Source organism: Rhinoraja longicauda, chromosome 14, assembly GCF_053455715.1.
Source record: "Rhinoraja longicauda isolate Sanriku21f chromosome 14, sRhiLon1.1, whole genome shotgun sequence".
Taxonomy (NCBI): Eukaryota; Metazoa; Chordata; class Chondrichthyes; order Rajiformes; family Arhynchobatidae; genus Rhinoraja; species Rhinoraja longicauda.
Genome location: NC_135966.1, coordinates 24,283,434 through 24,308,917, shown reverse-complemented (window position 1 = coordinate 24,308,917; position 25,484 = coordinate 24,283,434). Strand labels below are relative to the sequence as shown.

At 38.9% G+C, this 25,484-nt stretch overlaps 1 protein-coding gene across 5 annotated transcripts in view; it reads right to left on the bottom strand.

Annotated features, from left to right (window-relative positions):
* ablim3 (actin binding LIM protein family, member 3) overlaps positions 1 to 25,484 on the bottom strand; it is a 212,176-nt gene that overhangs the window by 5,377 nt on the left and 181,315 nt on the right. For 3 of the 5 annotated variants that reach the window (XR_013548085.1, XR_013548087.1, XR_013548086.1), the window contains 7 exons: positions 18,616 to 18,735; positions 15,285 to 15,361; positions 11,144 to 11,291; positions 8,123 to 8,152; positions 6,452 to 6,510; positions 1,573 to 1,633; positions 1,007 to 1,052 (listed from right to left, as the gene is read on the bottom strand). Coding sequence is in view for 1 of the 5 variants with exons in the window: in XM_078411587.1 (XP_078267713.1) it covers positions 1,045 to 1,052; positions 1,573 to 1,633; positions 6,452 to 6,510; positions 8,123 to 8,152; positions 11,144 to 11,291; positions 15,285 to 15,361; positions 18,616 to 18,750 (518 nt within the window). In the remaining 4 variants the exon portion in view is untranslated. Of the gene's footprint in view, positions 1 to 1,006; positions 1,053 to 1,572; positions 1,634 to 6,451; positions 6,511 to 8,122; positions 8,153 to 11,143; positions 11,292 to 15,284; positions 15,362 to 18,615; positions 18,751 to 25,484 lie in introns of all 5 variants that reach the window. The other 2 variants (XR_013548088.1, XM_078411587.1) reach the window with 2 other exon arrangements.

Genomic DNA, 25,484 nt, shown 5'->3' with positions numbered 1-25,484 from the left:
GCTTTATTTTGGATAGCTGACAGAACATTCACCTTGAATAATATACTTTTAGCATAATTTCAAACAGCACACTTATCAGAACTTACATTTATCAGAACAAAGCCTTTCTTTATAATGGGTTTGTTCTGATAAATGCAAGACATCAGTTCAATCAGAGTGTGTTGTAACAAAGAATAACTGAACATGATAAACACAAATTCTATACCAGCAAAACAATCCGATGAATGACCAGTTTCATCATTCCAGGCTTCAACAATGTCGATTTTATTGTATGGGCACAAAATCATTGGCATTCACCATCACTATTTTGCGAAATTGAAAACAACTTCAGGATTTCTACACCACATGCACAGAAAGCCCAAAGATTCTTCAGGTACCAGTGATTCACTGCCCCCTTGCAGGTCACATTGTTTGCATCATTCTCCACTGCAATCAAGAGAAATCATTTGACATGATTTTTAGTTATTTATACAAACAAATCTTAAAGTTTGTTTTTACTGCTTAATGGCAATTTGAAGCCATCATCAGTGCATACCAAACTACTTGATTCGAAGAATGCAGAATTCCCTCATGAACATTTCAAAATGTAAGTGCTTTTAAGTTTTTTTGTGCATTCAATTATGGTATATTCTCATTCTAATCATATGTGCAGATTAAATTTTTTATCTCACACTCTGAATAAAGTTTGTAAAGTTAATTAAAAATGCGCCCTTTGCTTCCTGATATGTACTCAGTGGATTTTTAAAAATGTGATTCTCTACTCAGCCAGCTTGAGGATATTACAATTTTAGAGATTTACAGGGTAAAAGAATCACTATATAAATACATATAATGGATCAAAGTGATGCATGCCATTGGAAAGTAATGAGATTGTTTACCAAAATCATACAAGCTAATTTATTTTTCTTGGAAAACTGCAAATCCACGCTTACAGCTATGGTCGAGGATATCACTTGCTACTTATAGGTATTGTGATGGAATCAAAGCATTTGTTTCCCTCACTCACTGTTGTTTCAATCCAAAAGCCACAGCAGCAGTTCTCACCTTGTATTCTGCAAAAGAAAGAAGAAAATGTACTTGTAACAGAATGTAAATAAAACGCTAATGGCACTGACAGAAATAACCAGGGCATTTAAAAAAATCATCATTGTTCTGTATACAGTTTTCGGCATTAAGGGTGATAATTACATTGGATGCAAGTGCTTAAAAAACTGCAATGTTACATATTATATAATCACCAACAATGTTAATGCTGTACAGTCTTTTAATGTTTTGCAATTTCAATCTGGTGCACTTTCCCAATATCAAAATATGGGTGCAACATATTCAAATGTTCCTTTAACATTCATGAAAAGTGGAATGGTTGTGAGCTACCTTTTGCCATTTTAACTCTTGATTATGTAATGGCAAAGGGAAGGAGAAAATGTATCTTTCAATTGATAATGGGTGCGCGTGTTCATTTTGATGGCAGTGTTTTTTTCCGCAGATTAAAAGCGATTGTACAATACAACACGCGTCCTTTATGAAATAGTTGAACATTTTGGAATGATGCAGCCATTGAACTAATCTTACCTCGCATTCCCCAGTTAACAGAACTATCGTTGTCATATTGGAAAATGTCAGCACTCTGGGGCTAAAAAGGAATTGAAGAAAAATAAAAACATATCAGTTATTTATAGTTTTTGATACTGTTCTTTCAGGTGCTTAGAATCATAGAAGATTGCACCTTCTGGCACCTTATGTCCATGCTGGCCAAGAATATATTTGAGATCAATTATTTTCCCAACTCTTGCTTCATAGCTCTGCAGCTTTATGGTTCTTCAAATATTCATCCGTTCCTTAAGTTTTCAGGGGTCAAGTTTCAGGCCTTTAACATTTGTGGAGTGAAATACATTTGAAGTTGTCTCCAGTAATCTTTCTACAGTTAAATAATGTTTGCTGCCTGATTCCTTGCCTCTCAAGTGAAGAAAATAAGTCTTTCGCATTTACTTTGATCAATTACTATTACTCTTACAATTTTATGTGCCTCAGTTAAATCTCCCCTCAGTCTCCTTCGATCCAAAGAAAACAACCTCAGGCTCAACATCTCTCCTCAAAATCATAATTCTCCAACCTGGGCAACATCATCATAAATCTCCTCTGCATCTTTCCCGGTGCTGGCATATCCCTCATGCAGTGTGGTCATTAGAAATGTACATAAACCTAATGTTTTGTATAGTTTTGGCACTACCTCTTTGCTTGGGTATTTCAAGCCTTGGCCAATAAAAGCAAGTATCCTGTCATCTTAGCCTCATATCTACCTATTTTGCTATGTTTGGAGATCTGTGGACATGCGTATCAAGACTTCTCTGTTTCCTCCACATTTCCTAATATCCAATCATCTATTGTACATTCCCTTGCTCGACTCGACCTCATACTTCTGCAGATTGAACTCCATTTGTTATTACCTTGCACAGCTAGCCAGTCCACTGATATTCGCTGAGAGCAGTGAACTTTCTGCTTTACTGTCAATTGTCCAAGACTTCGTTAAATGTCATGCTCAGGACTTTGCTGGCGCCAGACCAGCAGACTTTCAGGATTATTGGATGTTATTTTATTCATATTCTGGTGTACAGTTACTTCACTTTTTCAAAAAATATGTCGTCAAGTAACGTTTCAGTGAATCCAGTAATTTTTAAGGGCCAACAGAACTAGGTGACTTTAAAGGGAGCATGGGAACTGTGTGTCCAGTGAGTGGACGGGGAGTGTGGAACCAGTGCCCCAGTGAGTGGTCATGGCAATCACCAGTGCTGACAGCACCTTACAGCCAGTTTTTAATCCAATGCCACTTCCCTCGGATCCCATGGGCTTTTACATTTTATATCAATTTGATATATGGGATTTCATCAGACTGCTTTCTAGAAACCATTCATATTACATTAAGTACTCTACAGTCATTAACGCTCTTAATTATCTCCTTGATGAACTCTACTGTTGGTCATTTATTCACAAAATTCTGGAGTAACTCAGCAGGTCAGGCAGCATCTCAGGAGAGAAGGAATGGATGACGTTTCGGGTCGAGACCTGTCTTCAGACTGAAGAAGGGTCTCGACCCGAAACTTCACCCATTCCTTCTCTCCTGAGATGCTGCCTGACCTGCAGAGTTACTCCAGCATTTTGTGAATAAATACCTTCGATTTGTACCAGCATCTGCAGTTATTTTCGTACACTCTACTGTTGGTCAGATGAACTTTGCTTCAGAAAAGCACGCTGACTGTCTTTGATTAACCCAGGTTCTCTTAATGATGTTTTATGTTACCCCCACGACCAATGTTAGACTGAGTGGTTTATTGGAACTTGGCCCATCCTTTTTAACCCAGGCACCAATTCAGCAACCTTGTCCACTGACACAAAACAAAATAGGAGCAGGGTAAATATAAAATTCTGGAGTAACTCAGCGGGATAGGCAGCATCTCTGGAGAGAAGGAATGGGTGACGTTTCGGGTCGAGACCCTTTTTCAGACTGATGTCGGTGAGTGGGCAGGGAGATAGAATGTAATTGGAGACAAGTAAGACTGGTGGGAGAGCTGGGAAGGGAGAGGGGATGGAGAGAGAGGGAAAGCAATGGCTATTTGAAGTTAGAGAAGTCACTGTTCATTCCGCTGGGGTGTAAGCTAACTTCTCTCCAGAGATGATGCCTGTCCCGCTGAGTTACTCCAGCATTTTGTGTCTACCTTCTATTTAAACCAGCATCTGCAGTTCTTTCCTGCACAAAATAGGAGCAGGAGCAGGCCACAAGGCCCTCCAAGTCTGCACTGCCTCGCTTTTTGATCAAGGGAGTCACATTAGTCATGATCTAATCTTCTGGCACACTCCTGGAATTTACTGAGTTTTGAACGGAGTTTTGAGCATCTCTCGAACCGCTTCCTTTAAAACCCTTTGGCTGCAGGCATCAGGTCTGGCCATTTGTCCATGTTTAGCAATGTGAGCTTCTCTAATACTCTATATCTTGTGATTGGGGTTTTCGGAGGTTCCTCCCTGTTATTTGAATTTAGCCCATCTGTTATCTTTGGGATGTTTGCAATGTCCTCTGCGATGAAGACTGTGGCCAAAAAAATTGATTTAACACATTTGTCATGTCTTTTTTTTGCAGTAATAAATTCATCAGTCTTGTTCTAGGCTTGTATTCACTGGAGTTGAGAAGGATGAGAGGGGATCTTATAGAGAAGTATAAAATTATAAAAGGACTGGACAAGCTAGATGCAGGAAAAATGTTCCCAATGTTGGGGGAGCCCAGAACCAGGGGCCACAGTCTTAGAATAAAGGGGAGGCCATTTAAAACTGAGGTGAGAAGGAACCTTTTCACCCAGAGAGTTGTGAATTTGTGGAATTCTCTGCCACAGAGGGCAGTGGAGGCCAAATCACAGGATGAATTTAAGAGAGAGTTAGATAGAGCTATGGGGGCTAGTGGAATCAAGAGATATGGGGAGAAGTTGGGCACAGGTTACTGATTGTGGATGATCAACCATGATCACAATGAATGGCGGTGCTGCCTTGAAGGGCCGAATGGCCTCCTCTTGCACCTATTTTCTATGTTTCTATGTTCTCTGGAGGTCCCATCTTTAACATTATCTCCCTTCTTCCCATAACATATCCATAGAGACTGACTGTTTTGATATTACAGATCAGTTTTCTCTCAAAATCAAATTTCTCCCTTTTTATGAGCTTTTTAGTCTTTTACTGTTGGATCCTAAGCCTCCCAGTCCTCTAATAAAAAGAAAATTTATGCCCAGATATTCTTCCACAGTCACAACACCAACCTCAGTTGAAGCAGAGTACAACACTCAGATACGGCTAAATAGCTAATTTAGCAATCCCAACCGAAAATACATTTCTAGGCAACAGTACCTTCAATTGGACAGAGCTGGTACGTTATATCCAGTCCTTGCCATTTTGTGTGCCCTATTATTCAATTTACCAATACCCTTGATTCCTTTATTTCTTTCCACAGATTGTGCCTCTTTCTTTGGTACCACTCTATTAATAGAGATAAATATTTGCTCAATGTTATGGACCATCCGTTTGAATATCTGTCACTGTTCCTCTACCAACCAACAACTTATTTTCCCAGTCCATCTTCATACAATTATCATGGCCCTTATATAACACAGTGGTTTGGGCGATACTTTCCTTGGTTAACATGCTACCCCACCTCTTATCTCTTTTGGCCTGTTTCTTTGGAACATTGTAGAACCTGGAATATTGAGCCCCCCAACCCTGGTCTATCTCCCTGATGGCTGTTAGATCATACTCATATGATGTTACCTCTGCTGTCGTCTCATCTATTTGTTGCTAATGCTATGTGCATTCAAATAAAGAACATAAAAGGTTGTTTTTTTTAACAATTTTTTACTAACTCAATATTGGCCTTGTGCTACATACTTCTGTTTATATTTTGTGTTCCAGCCTGTCGCACTCTGCTTGTCAATTTCTCCCACATTATCCCATGTCACTGCCCTTTCAGGTTCTCTTAATTTGTTAAATATTCCATCCAAGGAGCCCTAACCCCCTCCTATTTAAATGAAACCCCCTTTTACACCTCCATTTATGCGATTCACCTGGACACTGGCCCCAGCAGATTCAAATAAAGTCCTTCCAATGGAACAGCTTTCTTCTTCCCCAGTATTGGTGCCAATGTTGGGGGAACCTGGTTCCTCTACCCCACGCTCTGAGCCAAATATTACCTCTCCAAATTCCACATGGCTCAGATAGTACACTTAAGATGACGTCCTTGTAATTCTGCTTTTCAATTTTGCCCCGAGCTCCTCATAATCCCTCAGCAGAATCTCCTTCCTAGTCCTACAGATGTTGTTAATGCCTATAAGACTAAGACAATGGGATCCTTTCCCTCCCACTCCGTTCTTACCTTAATGAGATGGTTTTACCCCTTGAACCAGGCAGGCTCTAGAGACTCTGTCTTTGAGGCCGAGAACAGTATTGATTTCCCTAACTATGCTATGGCAGTTCTTCAGCACCATATCTCTGGCCAAAAGGAAAATGGAAAACTGGTAGCAGATGCGATATGCCTCTCTTGCTTCCTTTAATAACCTGGGTTGCATTTTATCTTAGTCTAGTGATTTATCCACATCACATTACCTTCAAGACAAATTACACTGGATCTGTAGTGAGCAGATGCAAATGGACATTTCTAAATTTTAGATATAATTTTTAATTTCCTGTACTTGCTTAATTCTGTTGTAATCAAATTATGTAAAACAACAACTATCCAGTCAACTAAATCTGATATCATAATATTATCCGAATGCAGAGTGCAGGAAATTGGTTGACAATAGAATATATTCAACAGAAGGGAGTGCGGAGAGCAGATATTTATTCTGTATACGTCCGAAACCTTTTGTCCTCACCTTTAAGGGAGTAAACTCAGAATAACACAAATTGATCGAAATCTTACCCTGTGCATTCCATTTCTAATGTAGGCAGGAAGAGAAGCAGACTTGGAAATCAGTGGATCTGTGGTAGACAACATAACACCTTTATCAGCATTACTGACAGCAAAAGTAAAACCAAACTGTCTTCACCATTCAATGAACTCATGAATGGAAAATGCATTTCATGACTTATCTCAAGATCTGAATTCCAAACCAACAGTGCCTTGGTGAGGTGTGCTGTCAAACAAGCCTTTTCACCCCCCTGTAGCTCTGTCTAGAACCACTAGATGGCACTTAAAGTCTAAGAGTAGAATAATCCTGTGGCGCCAAGCAGGATGGATGGATGAGACACGATAGATTGCTGTTGGTTTAAATAGAAATGTCTTTGCTCACTTTAACAACATATCCTAGCAGCCTAATACACTGAAATCTTATAGAAATGATGATAGGGAAGAGCACATTCAAACAAAATGTTAAAATATTTTATGTAAGCCTGATTTACAGCTTGTAGAAATCTCTTTTGTGTGTTCTCAATACAGATAGTTACACAGATAATCATACAGATGGAAAAGCAGAGCCTTCCCCACTGCCAAGCAAACTCCCCCCTTCCTCATAACCTATCATTCCCCCACCCCTTCACACAAACTCTGTGTCAAACAGATGCGTTTAATATCTTGGAGGGCAGATTGAAAAATAGCAGACGTAAAAAAATATACTATACCAGCTGAGGAGATATCAAATAAAGGAAGGCATGAAGGCCACTTACACATAGCACAATAATAAGGAAAGCAACAGTCAAGCAATTTTATTTCACATTCTGGAGGCAACATCGTATTTAATGTTAATGCAGAATGCTGTATCAATAATTAATATGGGAATTATATCCAAGCCATTTTTATTAACTTTTAACCTCTAAAGAAAAAGAAAAAAAAACATAACCATGAAATTAAAAAAGCTATAAAATTGATGCACTATAGCTAAGAAATTTTAAATAAGCCCACAGAGGGCCAACAGCATGATAGATCATCTATTTTTTTTTTAGATTTACAAATGTAAAACACTGTGTGGAATATGTATTTTGTGTGATGACATACATATCACAGGATTAAACAATGAATTGCAATGTACCACCAACCAAGCAAAATGTAGTACGGGATTATGTGATGAAATCAAAACACAAATAGTTAGTACTGTGGTTAGACTAATCTTGTCAGTGTCTCAAAGCAACAAGTATTCCATTATTCACTTGTGGAGGAAGGAACTGCAGATGCTGGTTTAAACTGAAGATGTATACAAAATGCTGGAGTAACTCAGCGGGACAGGCAGCAACTCTGGAGAGAAGGAATGGGTGACGTTTCCGATCGAGACCTTTCTTCAGAAGAAGGGTCTCAACCCGAATCGTCACCCATTGCTTCATTCCGTTATCCACTTATCTTGTCCTTGTGCGCAACGACAGTTAAAGTTAGCTGCTCACTGATTCTATCTAGTGGTGACCTTCCCAGCATGCCCGACAACCTGCATCAAAACTATGAGGGGTTATAAAACTTGTAGAATGAAATGATTCTGTAAGGCGGTGACTGGAGCTCGAAGGACAGATGGTAGACTAAGTCATGACTACAAAAGAAGTATCCTAGTCTGCCCTGGCATTAGAAATGTGAGAACCAGAGTTCAGCAGTAAATAGACTTCAACTCACCGCTATCGCCCATGTGAAGTCCACGTGAAGCTGTAATCAAAGGATTGAAAGAGCATTAGAATAAGGCATTGGAATTGCCCCTCCTGGAATTTCCCGCTTACCCAATTTGGCTCAAATGCTTTTCCAATGAGCACCTTTCATCTCACTGAGCAAGGATGTCAACCAGAGAAAATGTATTTTTTAATCACTGTCTGAGATAGTGCAATTGACTGCAATTGAACTTACTGAAGTGAACAGCCAGTGGAAAAATGTCACAAATGATCTCCTGATAATTGTTATCATTAACAATTTTTTTCTCACTGAAATATGGAAGGAACAAAGAACCAAGGTTGATAACATTACTAACAGGGATTAATCTTATTTGACTGTCGTGAAAGAAACCTTGTTTCTTCTCAACTATACTCTTTTTACAATACAATAGAACTAATAAGGGATTGCAAGGGAATATTATATACAACTTGCAGACCATGACTTAATGAAGCAAATTTATCATAAATTCACTGTCTCTTTTCAAAGAATAAAACTGAGCTACATTGCAAAATATAGTTGCTATAAATAAATTCAAAATTGGTGTATCCATTACCAATAGACAATGGACAATAGCCAATTTGTTGCAGGAGGAGGCCATTCAGCCCTTCGAGCCAGCACCACCATTCAATGTGATCATGGCTGATCATTCTCAATCAGTACCCCATTCCTGCCTTCTCCCCATACCCCCTGACTCCGCTATCCAATATATGAATTCTGGTAACAAATCAGAAATACTAGCTCTGTTTCTCTCTTACAGATGTTGCCCAACTTTGTTCGTTTGGAATTATTTGCATTATCTTAGATTTTCTGCAAACTCAATCTTTCACTTTTGCCCTTTTCCAGTGATTCATTACAACTCACACTTTGCAATTCTTTGCCGTGGAATAATGTTCTGGATGTTATTTTCACTCTTTCCAAAAATAAAACTGAATGTAATTGGAGGCTGATGAGTTTCCTTACATTATTTGGTTTTGGAAACTTCTTAAAGGGCCTGTCCCACTTAGGCGATTTTGTAGGCGACTGTCAGCGACTGTCATAGTCGTAGCAGGTCGCTGAAAAACCGGCGACTGGATCCCCCCTAGGACAATGTCTATGACAAGCTACAACAACCTACCACCTAGTCGACGTCAAGCTACGGCAAGCTACCGACAACTGGTGACCCAATCGTCGCGACTTAGGACGTCCAACTATGACCGCACCTACGACAACCTACCACCACGCAGGCAACAACCTACGACAACTGAAGTCAACCTACGTCTGCCCGCGACAAGCTACGACAAGCTACGACCCTGCCGGCGACAACTAAACACAACTGAAGACAATTCACGTCATTTTGGCCTCCGGTTTTGACGCCCGTACCTGTCGCCGGTTGACGCAGGTAGTCGCCAATGGAATTCACCGGTCAGCACCGGCGACAACCTACGTCACCTGGCGACAACCTGATGACAGTACCTACGACAGGAGACGTCAAGCTATGCTCATTGGCGTCAAACCGACTGTCGCCAATTTTATTTTAACATTTCAAAATCCAGCGGTGACCAGACAAACGCTACGACTCTTTGGAGACTACTCACAACCATATAGGCGACACCCCGGCGATCATGTGGCGACAGCCTAGTCGCCTGTAGTCACCTAAAAATTCGCCTAAGTGGGACAGGGGCTTTAGTCTTACTTCAAATCCAATGTGAAAATAATTCAGGTACATTATTGCCATGTGTCCAATGTTGTAAACATTGAGAGCATGGAAGCCAATCTTCAAACATATGAGGTGTTAGGTATTTGCTCCTTGCAACTGATTAATGTGCCAGCGTCTAATGTGTATTAGCTGTGTACATCAATCTAAGCAAACAATCATCATGTGCATGAGGTACCACAAGATTACTTGCGAAGTCCAATTGCTTTTAAAAAATAATAATTCTGTCCAGTAATAACTTTTGCTACAGAATTGGAAACAACTAATTTCATCTGTGTGGTTTCTTTCAAGACTGGTATTGTGAAGGAAAAAACAAAGCCAAGGTTTGCAATTTGCAACCTGCTAGAATCCTATCACATGGTCATGTAGTTTATTTAATCTTCATAAGCACCCTTGGTTTTCGTTGAGCGGTCAAAGAATGTTATAAGAACATTTCTTGCTCCTTCACTCAATTGCTTACTGTGCTGAAAATAGCCACAAAGTGCTGGAGTAACTCAGCGGGGCAGGTAGCATGGGTGGGTGATATTTTGGGTCGGGATGTTTCTTCCTATGCTTATTGTGCTGATTTGCTGGCAATTTTAGGAGTTTCCCAACATATTTTAAAACATTTAGTACAACATGGACATCACTTACACTCTTCAAACAACTGTGTTTTTCACCAGTTCATTTGATTTGTCCCTAGAAACCTAGATACTAATTTAACAAATTCTGAATAAAACCAAAATATTAACTAGACTTCTAGAAATGTTGATTTACTTAAATGTGCCAAAGCATGGGCTTTCATTCTGGCCTAGATATGGAACAAAGAACAGTACAGCAGAGGAACAGGTCCTTTGGCCCGTAATGTTTGTGCTGAACATGATGCCAAGATAAACAAGTCTTATCTGCTTCCATATCCCTCCAGTCCCTGTAGATCCATATGCCTCTGTAAAAGCCTCTTAATACCACTTTCATATCAGTGTTCCAGGCACGCACTACCCTCTGTGTAAAAAAACGTGCCTCGCACATCCCCTTTAAACATTGCTCCTCTCACCTTGAAGCTGTGCTTTCTAATCTTTAACATTTCCACTATTTCCACTGTCCACCCTGTCTATGCCTCTCGTAATTTTATACACTTCTATCAGGTCTCCATTCAATCGTTAGCTTTGTAGCTAATGCACCCTAACCTATACAGCTTTCTGCTAAACATTTTCTACATTCGATATGGTCAAATATTATAAGATCAGAGTCCTCTAACTATTGAATGAGTCAGAGTTTGTTTACAGAAAATACTGAAAGATGACTTTGTTTTTACTTACATCCATTGACTGGAGAATCAAAGCCTACATTATGTAGATATTCTCTACTTGTTGAAGAACTTCGTGTTGTCCAAGGATCGTTATCATAAGTCCCTGATCTCGCTTTCATTTCCTCCTTCAGAATTAATCGATTAATGCCACTCTGTATCTAAAATACGAGAAGCAAGAGAATAAAATTGCACCTTTGTCAAAACAATAACTTGTTTTTTATTAATTTATCCCATAGACATAATTATTTGGAGCTTTGGGAATACATAGATGATGACATTATAACCAATTAATACGGCTGGAGCAAATTGATAATGCCCACTTCATTAATATCAAATTAAAATATAAACAGGTGGATTAAGGTAAAAGCTACAGCACAGTATTGTCACTCAGGTGAAAGGATATAAATAGATTACAAATTGAAAATATTGTAGCAGTTTTTAATATATACCGTTCCCAAAAACACCTTGTTTATTTTAATAGGGTTATGAAAAGGGTTAACCACGTCTCAGCAAAATGAAGCTAAGTGTTTGCAAGCTGCTGATTGTTAGGGCTAGTCTAGGAAGGTGGACAATGACTACGAGATGCCATTATTTCCAATAAACAGAACTGCTGTTGATCCTGTTGGGCCCCAACCTCTGCATGTTAAGGATGCACCGTCAGCTTCCAGGACTAATTGGGTGATCCTCTCTAAATAATTTGCATTGAAAAATAATGTACTGTGAATACAGAGAGCACACTAGTGTTAACAACTAACAGATGGCCATGGGATTTAGTCAAAGGATTCGATACCAGAAGGATTGCAAATGACAGTTACTGGCAGACTCTGCTTTGAAACAGGCCAGAGTGCTGTAATAAAGAGCACTGCTATCTTGTTTGAGAAAGCAATTTAGTTGGAGAATATGTAAATAAATGTGGCATCACTAGATAACATATGTGATTAGTTGTGTGTTGTTGTGTTCACTCTGTTTAGAGCTGCACAGCACAGAGACAGGCCCTTTGGCCCACCATTACCATACAAGTCTTTTTTATCCATATTCACCAATCCCATGTGACAACATTAGATCCTAATTTTTCTACACCTTGCCTATTTAAGATTTCCTTAAATTTAGCTATTGTATCTGACCCCATCATATCCTCTGCTACCAAGTTTCAGATATCAGCATCTTGTGTAAAAAATGTTCCCCTCAGATCTCTTTTAAAACTCCTTCCTCGCATCTTAAACTGATTTATGATGTTCATACCATGAGAAAAAGATTTTTGTTTATCTACCCTATTTAAACTCTTAACAGGTCAGCCCTCAACCTCATTAGCTCTCTGGAAAACAAATCAAATCTTTCCCCTTCAATCCAGACAATATCCTATAGTGATTCCCCTCTGTCCTCTTTCCAGTACAACCACAGCCTTCCTTTATTATTTAATTTATAAATCGTTATTCCAAATGACACAGTTAGTGAAGGTAGGAGTTGGTGACGTGGTCAACTCCTTTGAGCAACTGTATAAACTGCAAGTAGACAAAGTCTGCAGTAGTGGGTAGTGGTGCTGCCTCAAAACTTTACAGATTTGATCACAGCCCCTGTTGTTGGCTGTGTGGAATTTGCACATTCACCCTGGGTTAGTTTAGATAGGTGGCAGGATAGTCAGGGAGGGGCATGTGAGAAAAAACAGATTACTAGGTTTAGTTCAAGATTCAAGATTCAAGATAGCTTTATTGTCATCCAAATTGGACGAAATTCAGTCACCCACAGTCCAACAACAAAAGCATCAAAATAGGCATTAAAATTACACAACCCCCAAAACACACAAAAGAAACATCCATCAAGAAAACATCCATCACAGTGAGTCTCCTCCAGTCCTCTCCTCACTGTGATGGAAGGCCACAATGTATTTTCCCTTCTCCTGCTGTCCTCTCCCGCGGTCAGGTTGTTGTGGTTGCAGGCCGCGCCGGACGGTCCGCAGCGGGCCGAGCCTAAGGCGAGTCGCAGCCGCTCCCGCAGCCTCCGAAGACGGCCGGCTCCGCCGATGATAAGTCCGATCCGGGGCGGGCGAACACGCTGCTGCTGCCGCTGTTGCTGCACGTCGGGGCGGTCGTGGCTCCCGACATTGAAGCCCCCGCCCAGCAGAGAAATATCCCGCGGCCTATCTTAGGCCGCGCCGGATGGTGAAATGTCCGCGACCCAAGCCCCGCGATCCGGGGCGGGCGAACACGCTGCCGCTGCCGGAGCTCCCGGAGCTCCCGATGTCGGCATCCACGCGGCCCGAGCCTAAGGCGAGTCGCAGCTGCTCCCGCAGCCTCCGAAGACGGCCGGCTCCGTTGATGGTTAGTCCGGTCCGCGGGCTCTGCGAACCGGAGTCCTGGAGGCCGACAGCTCCAGGAGTTGGGCCGATGGTAGGCCGCAGCAGGAACGGAGACAACACCCAGAAAACAAAGGTCGGGTCTCCGTTCGGAAGGGACATCTATTTACAATTTTACAGTTCCCCCCCTCCCCCCCACACATAGTACACAAACACAAAAACACGACATCACAATTACAATTAAGACAAAAAAACAACAAAAACACAAAGACAAATGGACCGCAGGTAAGCCGCAGCTGCTATGGCAGCTCCGCCATTTTGGTGTTTCATTTAGAGGTACAGTTTAGAGATACAGTGTTGGTCCGACCAAAAATCAGCTGCACAATAGTTATATATCCTACGTAGTAGGAACAATTTACAGAAGCCAATTAACCTACAAACCTGCACATCTTTGGAGTGTGGGAGGAAACCGGAGGACCCGGAGGAAACCCACATGGTCAGAGAAAAGGTACAATCGTGTACAGTACAGCACCAATTGTCAGGATCAAACCCGGATCTCTGGCACTGTAGGACAGCAACTTACTGCCCCGCCACTGTGCCATCCCCACTTCTGCTGCCACTAGGTGGGGGAATGGGATCTAACTTAGAGGCCACAGGGCCATCACCAGATATACAGGTAGAACATAGAACAGATCTGCACAGGAACGAGCCCTTTGGCCCATAATGTTTGTGCCGAACATGTCAATCCTGACTATGCCTCTCATAAGTAATATACATATCAGAGACACTATGGAAATAGATTTGTTCCAAGAATTATCTCAGATTGAGGTGAGAATTTAAAATAGTACGTCAGCTGCTTGATATTCTCTTGCTACCCAAGAGAATAGCAAGCAAAATCATGAGTTTGAACATACACATGAAATGAGCAGTTCAATTGGTGACAATGTTGATACAGAACATAACTGAAGAAAGTCAAGAGTTGGCACCTGCACTGAATCCAAAGGCAGGTATGTTTGCTGCGTTTCCAGACCCAAGTTAAGCTACATCAGTACAATCCTGAATTTGCCACTTAGTTAATCAATTAAATCTGAAATACTCTAAATGTCATTCTTTATTTTTGTTTAAAGAGGAAAAATAATTTAGTATAAGTAAATATGAACTCTTTGCCTGATGCATTTGATCATGTGTGCATCATTATGCGTCATCTGAGGGGAATCTTAGAAAAAACAGGCATACCTTCCCATGTTTCCTATGCATTACTGTGTACATTCTGCATGTTTTCATAAAGAACCTGCAGTGGCATATATGAAATATTGAATGACAATATTAGGATGACACTTAGACTCTTTGTAGCTTTATACCAGTCGAAATGACAGTGCATCAACTTGCAGCAGCATTCCAATCATCTCAGGGATTGATTACTTTTGAAATTAGCAATGGAGGTCTTCATATTATTAAAATAATGCTGAAAAATATTAGATTTCACCACATAGCAACTTAAAGTAAGATCTTCAATGTGACGTAACCATGTTGAGCTGAATCTGTACTTTTTGTGTGCGTTGTGTGTCTGTACTATGCTGTATTGACGGTATATGTTAATTTTTAAATTGAAATTATATGTATAAAGTGATTGGGATTGATTCAGAGATTGTTCAGGTGCGAGATCCACAGTGATCTTTAAATTTAGTAATCTTCTTGGTGTTTGCATATAAACATAGCTATTTAAGACACAAGTATGTATTTCTGTTTAATGTGAATTGTCCATTGTCTAACTGGGATTACCTACTGCCATATCATTTTCCTTATTTGGATAAGCATATTTCCACTGGTAACTAATCATCTGAGATAAAGTTCATACCCTCTGAATACCCTGGTCCCAAACATTTTGGCCTTCATCCTCAGCGCCACAAGAAGACCTTCGACTCCATCTTGAGGCTGAAAAAGAAGACAGATCCATCAACAATGATCTTCCGTTATCAGTAGATAAGTCGTTGAACCAAAGCAGTACATTGACTCCTACCAGGTTGACCCCAGTGTCTTCTCAATTCTCGCCATATTTTTCTATTATCTAGTTGTCCAATTGCTCTTAGGTTGTTACCATACAAAGTCACTGGCTGGTCACAGAATTCATTATTTTGAATCGATAAATCTATTTGATGCAGTATTTTCTGGTATTCAGATATGCTTACATTATATCTGTTCTCTGCATCAATTTAGAATGCCTTGTTAATATTTTTACTAATACTGTGTCATAGCTCCCTTCACTCTGCTCTGAAGAGCAAAGCATAAGCTCCATCGATCTTTCAATACAGTTAATGGAGCTGTGCTCAATATCAGATATTAACGTCCTCTTTATGTTTAAACTCAAATGATATGGCTATGCTTGGTCTAACATTAGCTTAGGTTTACCCCTGACATTATTTGAAAGTGCATTTATCTTTTTTCTACAAAAAGTTTATTATTTCCAAGCAGTATTTATATTACCTTGGGTTCAAATATACTCTTGTGAATTCGGCATTAATTCTATTATAATTAAAATTCATTCTGCAGAGCAAGCTATGGTTTACTAGTGATTAATTATGACTATGTTATTCTACACTTGTGCAAGTGTTGGTTCAAAAAGATTAAAAGAAAAACAATGGGAGGCAGCTGGCTCTCAAATGAATACATTTGACAAAGGGGTACAATGTTCTACCATAAAAGGGAATTCAACACTGCAACAGCATAGTAAGATTGACTGAAAGTTAGATAAGTAGATATATATATAGCAAGTCAAAACCTAAATTAAATATCACGATTAAGAATTTAGTTGTGAAAATTACAGCAAAATCTCTGATTTTAAACCTGTATTGGCCTCCCCAGGCAGAAACCTATGTGTTCATGCATCTATCTATTTTAGTTAACATTTCATGATATAAAATTCAATTTTTGTACTCTTAAATACAAAACCATTTAAAGCATACAAAGCAATGGCTGGAATTACACACAAGATTGCACTGCTTCTATATAACTGCAATAGACACCTTGGTTCCAATTATATTTTCTGTTCACTTTCAAACAGCATTTAATGTAACAAAAGTTGTCACACTGGTACTCTGTGGATCATTAACACTTTGACGCTCTTCAGCATTCGTGAGCAAGTTTCATTCTTTGTTCATCAATAACCTTCAAATACTTCAGCTGGCCTGGTGAAAAAATAATTGTCAGCATTTCTAACTCCTTTGATTCAGAGCAAGTGCTTCAAAGATGCAATCTAAGATTTCATTGCCACTATTTCTCCACATTGCATTTTTGTTATGCACATCACTTACTTGAAGAAAACTACACAAATACATAAAGGCCAACCTTATGACAATATCCTGGAGGATACTTATTGTTGACCATCAGAAATATCCAGCAGATGATTTTGAAGACTTAATTCAGATTTTTAAATTTAAATGAGCTAATCTAAATACTCACATAGTTAACAATGCGCAAGATGTGTGTGGTATGCATTTCACTACATCACATTCTGTCCATCTCAGAGAAATGTAATCCATTAACAAATTATGTTTGCTAAAATCGAGCTTTCTCTTGCCACTCAATTTCAGCTGCATTACATAATTTATTTTGATGTTTGAAAGTTTATTTTGGTTCATATAATTTTCTTGCTAATGCAGCAGCTGTGAAACAAGAAAATTATGTAATAAAGTATTTTTTCCATTTTTGACTTTTAATAGACTAAAATGAATACGTTATTTGTTTTTAGGTGGTGTAGTGAGAGTTTTAGTTCCCCCCTTGACCATTCCCAACAATAGTTGTGGATTCTGATTGCACATAGAGTCATACAGCATGGAAACAGGCCCTTTGGCCCAACCTGTCCGTGCTGACCTAGATATCCAACCCAAGTTAGTGCAATTTCTCAGTATTTGGTTCATATCCCTCTAAACCTTTTCTATTCATGTGCTTGTTCAAACATCTTTCAAATGTTATTATTGTACCTGCCTCAACTACTTCCTCTCGCAGTTTGTTCCATATACACACTACCTGCTGTGTGAAAAGGTTGCCCTTCAGGTTCCTATTACATCTTTCCCCTCTCACTGTAAAACCCATGTCTCTAGTTCTTGATTCCACTACCCTGGTGAAAAAACTCTGTGCTCCAGGGAATAAAATTATAACCTTCAAAATCACTCCCTGTACTTCAGGCTCTGTAGCAAAAGGCCCTGCAACTACAACTGTGGTTATTGTCTCCCGGATCTACCCCCTTTAATTTTTATAGTTATAACTCTTTTTTTATTCTCTCTTCTCAATAGTTTATGGTTTTTTTGTTGTTTTTTTTTTCATTCTTCTTTATTTTTATTTTCTCTCTTTAAAAATTTAAAAATTGAAGCTATGTAAGAATTTTGTAACAAATTTGTCTTTTATTTCTATCTGTACATATGCTTTTCAAAAAAAAAAACAAAAAAAAATTTAAAAAAAAAAGAAAAAAAAAAAAGGCCCTGCTCACTTCAACTTCTTGGTTATTTCTTCCAAAAACTCCATCATAATTATGAGACACGATCTTCAATGCACAAAACCTTGCTGGCTATCTCTACTTAACCCCATGCATTTTCCAAATGCATGTATATCTTATCCTTCAGAATCTTCTCCAGTAACCTTTCTTCCACAGATGTTAGGCTTACAGGTCTATGGTTCCCCGGATTTTCTTTGCAGCACTTCTTAATTAGAGACATAAGATTAACCACCTTTCAGTCTTGCTGCACCTTACCCATGTCTAAAGATGATTCATGTACTCGTTCTTCTCCAGCTTCCCACAGTGTTCTTGGATATATCTAATCAGGCCCAGGAGATTTATCTACCTTCATACATCTTAGGACATCTAGCACCTCCTCAATTGCAATGAGGACCACCTTCAAGACATCTCCATTAAATGTCCCATTCTCTGATCTTCATGACAAATAATAATTGAAGACTTTGCCCATCTCCCATGACTCCACACATAGTTGACCATTTTGATTTCTGAGGGGTTAATTTCTCTTTCTCGTTATCCTTTTTCTCTTAACATATTTATAAAGTCTCTTTGGATTTGCCTTAATCTTATCTGCCAAAGCTATCTCATGAATTAAAATGTTAAAGTGTTTCTAATAACTAAATACATGCATTACCTTATTAAAAAAAACCACATAGCATCTACCAATTTGGATGCTTACCTTTCGGTGAAGTTGGGTAAGGCCAATACTCAGATTCTGATTGCTGGAAGATATCTGGAGAGTACGCTGCGGGATATCTTGCAGACTGTACAATATCCTCACTGGTTTTGCTTTTTGTTGCTATGTACACATATTCTGAGAAATAAACACCCCACAGTTAGCATATTAGGTACTTGATTTGCATCAATAAATTTCATTCACATTTCTGCCTATTGTTCATAGATTAAGCATCACCTTTGTTCTATTATTCTATCTTTCACTGAGAGTTATTTCATGATGTATTGATCTCACTCGCACTTCTTTACATTCCCACTGAAACTGAAAAGTAATCAGGTGTATGACCCAGCTGAGTTTTACTTTCCAACTGCTGCAAGAAATACAGAGAAGAATGCTTGTCACAGTAATCATCAGCTGATCAGCAAACATCCATCAAACCAATGTTTGTACTACATCAGCCAATAGCTTGACCAACTAAATTATTTTTTGTAGCATCTTGTTTCATGTAGGAATAACCAAGGTCATGACAAAAGCCCAACATGAAGAAGCGATGTTAAATTCCATACATTGGCTTCCATTGGCTATCATATATAACTTGCTTCAGCAAAACCAAGTACAGATTGTAGCCAAACAAAAAGTAAAATAAAAGGTAATAATATCATATTTCAGGACAATTATGTGCCTGCACATTCTCTTGTTAAAGATACACAGAAGTGCATGTCTTTATAATATATTCATTAAACAACGGTAACCATCAATGCACTTTCTGGCTCCACCAATAACTAATCATAAAATATTTATTAAGTGCAGTGAAATGGAAGTGTGCAATCCAGTAAATCCCACCTACATTAAACTGGCTGGCCTCATGTTAGCATGACTGAAATAAGTGGTGTCAGTATAATATGCTATCACGGCCTAGTATATCATACAACTGGAATTTCAATTATGTTATTTTATTGCATTGTCTGCAAATTGGCTCAGCGGTAGCAGACAGAAATGAGTATAATGGGCAGCTACTCAAATTGGCAGTGTGAAAATAGTGGTATCCTGCATGGATCTGTGTTGGGTCTCCACTTAGATGGTGCGATAGGAAGCCACATATCCAAGCATGCTAATGAGTCAGAGACAGGCGTTGCTCAAGCCCTATAAATGGAAGTGCTAAATTACAGAGATAATAAAGTCGATCTCACAGCCAGCAGTAGTGCTGATGTTTTACCACACACCCAGATAGAACCTCTTCTGGTGATCAACCCAGCAGGAATTTGATGGGACTACTGAGGAGATTCTTTGTGGAGAGACATCAAAAGGGCCTTTCTTGTCATAAGGGACACCATCCTGCCCACAAACCAGCTACGTTATACTCCCAGAATTACCCAGAAATGTCATTACTGAAAATCCTTTAAACTACCCAGATTGAAATATTTAAAAATGTTCAAAAAGTATTAACGACTTAGAAAAATGAAAAATATGGAGCTTAAACAGGCTAATAAACTTAAATTAAATTGAATATATGAAGAACTCTGAAAAGTTGAAATGAAAAGTTTTAAATACATTTAAACCATTTCAAAAACAGAAAAAAGTCCTGATTAAAAAAACACTGAGATTTAAAAAAATCTTGGAAAGATGTAAAAGATTATGTTATAATTGTTTAACATCCAGGAAGTATTTTCAAAATTAATAAAATCCATCCCAAGGCTGCAACAACATTTCTCTTCCATTTAAATCAAGACGAGAGTATACTTGTGCCTCTAGGCGTTGTTACATAACTGCATCTAAATGGTGTTCAATCGCAGTTATGTCTCCCACATTAAACACTATGAGAAGTCTAGCTTCAGAGCATTGCCTGCTGCCTGAGTATAATGCAGCAACAGCAAACTCCAAGACTTTGCATTCATACTTGTGAGCCTGGTAATCAGGACAATATGTTCATTATGTGGGTTAATGATGAAAACTGCTGACATTGCCACTGCAATTACCCTGCAAAATCATTGATTTTTAATAAGTTATGTTTATTGATTTTGAATATTTCTACATGCCATGGACACTCAGAAGCATTTTTAGCCATTTTACAGGGGAGAATTGTTTTGGCTACTCACGTAATTGCATTACTCAAGATCCAGTGAAGGATCCATAAAAGGCAGATTTGAACTTGAACTTATGTCCAAGTTGATCATGGGTAGCCCAAAGCTGGCAACAACTGTTGACCTGGGTGAAACAGGTATAGTCTTTAGCGGTGAAAAATGATCAGGTATGAGATTCAAAGGGTGGTGGCGTTACACATATTTTGATTATGAAATGTCATGGACATTTATACAAAATTAATAGATAGACGAGGGAGTTAGAGGAAACTTTCACCCATAAGAGAGATGTCTCATGGTGGAGGACAATGGTTTAGAGAAGGGGAAGGAGGTTTAGAGGTGAAGTGAGAGGGTGGTTGGTGAAGACAAGTATTCTGATAATATTTAAGAAATATCTTGTGAAAAGTACAAATCACGAAGGCATGTAAAGCCACAGACCAAATGAACGCTATTAAATGGGAATAATAATGATGAGTACTTTGATGCTAGGCATGGATATAATGGGCTGAAGGCCTATGATTTGATGGGTCTTGAGGGAAAAACATCATTCCTTCCTGGTCCCATAAAACCCACTGCAACTCATCTTGATATATTTTGTGCAATGTTCGACAAAATAAAACCTATATGTCAAATCAGAATGATCATTTTATTGACAAGCAAATAACAAACTGGACGTTTGCTGGGGAGCCAATGGCTTAGTCTAAATCAAGAGCTTGATGTTATCTTCAACTGGACATGTGAGGGCAGTATCCTGATGCTGTTCGTTGGTACTGAGATTGGTGTCTTAAAAGGAAAAGAAAGAATATGCAAACACGAAGCAGGGGTTTTTGAGGGTGTGGGGGCAGAGAAGATCATGTTGTTGTTCCTCTTCTTCAACATAGTTAAGCAATTTTAGTGCTTTCTGGCCAGATCTATTGTAAGGCAAGCAGGTAACTAGAACAATATTAAGAGTTGCATTCAAATTGTGAGTCTTCAATTTGCAAAGATTAATAAGCCTTTCATTTGCTTTGAGCAATCACCTCACCTGACTAGCAGAAGGCAATGGGAATATGGAGATAAAATAGGGATATGAGTCTCTCACCTCTATTTTAACACTGGCCTCCATACAGAAGGTTAAAATTCTCTTGAAGATTTTGGTGCTGATATTTCAACAGATCTAATTTTAAAACAATACATCTATCATATTTAAAGCTTTCATAACTCCAGATGAATTCTGATACACACAGAATCATGCCACATGCAGATACATACAGTGCATTCAGAAAGTATTCAGACCCCTTCACTTTTTCAAAATGTTGTTACGTTACAGCCTTATTTTAAAATGGATTAAATTCATTATTTTTTATCATCAATCTACGCACAATACCCCATAATAAAAAAGCAAAAACAGATGTTTAGAAAATTTAGCAACGTAATTACAAATAAATAACTGAAATATCACATTTACATAAGTATTCAGACCCTTAACTCAGTACTTTGTTGAGGCACCTTTGGCAACGATTACAGCCTCAAGTTTTCTTGGGTATGACGCTACAAGCTTGGCATACCTGTATTTGGGTAATTTCTCTAATTCTTCTCAGCAGATCCCCTCAAGGTCTGTCAGGTTAGATGGGGAGCGTCGATGCACAGCTATTTTCATGTCCCTCCAGAGATATTCGATCGGGTTCAAGTCCTGGCTCTGGCTGGGCCACTCAAGGACATTCACAGACTTGTCATGAAGCCAGTCCTGCGTTGTCTTGGCTGTGTGCTTAGGGTCGTTGTCCTGTTGGAAGGTGAACCTCCGCCCCAGTCTGAGGTCCAGAATGCTCTGGAGCAGGTTTTCACCAAGGATCTCTCTGTATTTTGCTCCATTCATCTTTCCCTCGATCTTGACTAGTCTTGCAGTTCCTGCCGCTGAAAAACATCCCCACAGCATGATGCTGCCACCACCATGCTTCACCGTAGGTATGGTATTGGCCAGGTGATGAGCGGTGCCGCTTGGCATTCAGGCCAAAGAGTTCAATCTTGGTTTCATCAGACCAGAGAATCTTGTTTCTCATGGTCTGAGAGTCTTTTAGGTGCCTTTGGGCAAACTCCAAGTAGGCTGCCATGTGCCTTTTACTGAGGAGTGGCTTCTGTCTAGCCACTCTACCATAAAGGCCTGATTGGTGGAGTGCTGCAGATATAGTTGTCCTTCTGGAAGTTTCTCCCATCTTCACTGAGGAACTCTGGAGCTCTGTCAGAGTGACCATCGGGTTCTTGGTCACCTCCCTGACCAAGGCCCTTCTCCCCCGAATGCTCAGTTTGGCCAGATGGCCAGCCCTAGGAAGGGTCCTGGCCATTCCAAAGTTCTTCCATTTAAGAATGACGGAGGCGACTGTGCTATTCGAGACCTGCAATGCTGCAGAAATTGTTTCATACCATTCCCCAGATCTATGTCTCGACACAATCCGGTCTCGGAGGTTTACGGACAATTCCTTCGTCTTCATAGCTTGGTTTTTGCTCTGACATGCACTGTCAACTGTGGGACCTTATATAGACAGGTGTGTGCCTTTCCAAATCGTGTCCAATCAATTTAATTTACCACTGGTGGACTCCAGTCAAGTTGTAGAATCATCTCACGGATAATCAATGGAAACAGGATGAACCTAAGCTCAATTTTGAGTGTCATAGCAAAGGGTCTGAATACTTATGTAAATGTGATATTTCAGTTATTTATTTTTAATTATGTTGCAAAAATTTCTAAACATATGTTTTCACTTTTATTATTATGGGGTCTTGTGTGTAGATTGATGATAAAAAAATAATTTAATCCATTTAAAAATAAGGCTGTAACGTAACAAAATGTGGAAAATGTGAAGGGGTCTGAAAACTTTCTGAATGCACTGTATAAGGGTCTTACTCAACAACATGGATACAGTGGGCTATCTCACCCACTGGGAGGAATCAAATAACCAGCCTTGTGTTACTTTACAATGTTTTCTCTTGTGAATTTATGGTGCAAATACAGCCTGATTATGATCATGTTAATTAAACATGAACCCAGTTAATTACTCGAAGATATACTTATTAATTATCCACTTCTGTACACAGCACCACTTCTGAGCTTTTCAGTGTTTAATAGCCTTACACATACAGCTTGTATAGAAGGCTACATAATTGTTCAAAGGTGTTGCAAAGTGCAGGAGTAATTTAATTATAAAATCCTTTAGTTTACCTTAATTTATTAATTGCCTGACTCCTAAAATTCTTACATCAAGCTTTACATTTTACAAGGTGTCATTCTAAATATTTGTTATCAGTAAGACTTATTTTTCTACGTACACCAACATGTGGTTCCACCAGCAAATTTACTTATTAACAACATAGTGACAACATGAAATATCTTATTTCAGCTGCGAGGAAACACTGATTAGTGTGACATTTTCTGTTTCAGACTGATAGGAAATGCCACTAGAACCAAGAATGAAACCCACTGAATAACATTTCAATGTCAAACATTAAGTATTTACCAGAACGTTGATCAGAATATCTTACTAACCAAATGGGCTCTGGTCTTCAAAGTGAATACTGAGAATGTAATCTCTAATCAAGCTAAGCTGCTTATCTCTGTCCTATTAATAACATTTGTCAGAATTTATAACATCAGACATATTTCCCAGTGGATTGGAATATTACAATGAAATAGGATAGGCAGAGAGGCAAACATGAACTACGTATTAGGAAAGAACTGGAATGGAGAATCCTCACAGACCAAACAAATAAATGTGTGCTGCTACCATATAAGAAATTTCCACCATAATTGGTTAATATTGTTCTCCAGTACATTTCAGGCCAGTTCAACTCATTGCTCAATTAAATGGGCAAATGATTCCTTGTGCAAAACAGATGCAGATCTGATAGGAAAATAAATCACTACCCATAAGAAGCTAGCATTTACAACATTTAATTGAAGACAAGTTCAATTTGCAGATGTTTTTGCAAGATAAGCAATTTACTTCCCACGCAAGCACACATAAACATTATGGAGGAAATAAATCACTGCCCATTGTCTGAGGAAAGGATTAAATGAGAATGTAATCGCAATGGGTTATGTGACCTTTTCCTCATGACACAGGATCCATTCAAATTTGGTAACATTATTTCTATCATCTTCATTCTTACGCCAGCAATCATCAATGTTTAAAAATAAATGAAATGTAGCCAAACAAGGCATAAAGAACATCAACAATTTAAATTCAGTCGGAAGAAGGGTTCCGACCTGAAACGTCATCTATCCAGGTTCTCCAGGGATGCTGCCTAACCTGCTGAGTGACTCCAGCATTTTGTGTCTTTCCTCATTAACAATTCTATGATTGCTCTCACTACTCCCTGTGAAATTACTCTTTATAGTTTTGGTTAATAAAAGGACTTACAAGAAACTCTCCCTGATATTCACAACCATGAATGTTTCTTGCTAATCCATGATATGACTTTTCTCCCCCCATTTATATGGTTAAATTCAGCAGTTTGGCATGTCCAATCTGATGATGGCGCTGACCCGACTTTATTTATGTCTTTGTGGTTTCATGCCTTCTTAACTGCATACTTCTTGAATTTAACATACTTTAGTGGCTTTGCTTGAACACGTAGAACTGACACTTTGATGACTGACACATCAGGCAAAAGCAAACAAAAGTTAAGGGCCTTTGCTAATTTTTAATTCATTTTCTCCTCATCAAATGGATGCATTGATTTAACATTAATACAACACGATTCTCAGTCAAAAGTTATGGAAAGGTTATATGGAATAAAAAATGTTTCTTGAACAATGGG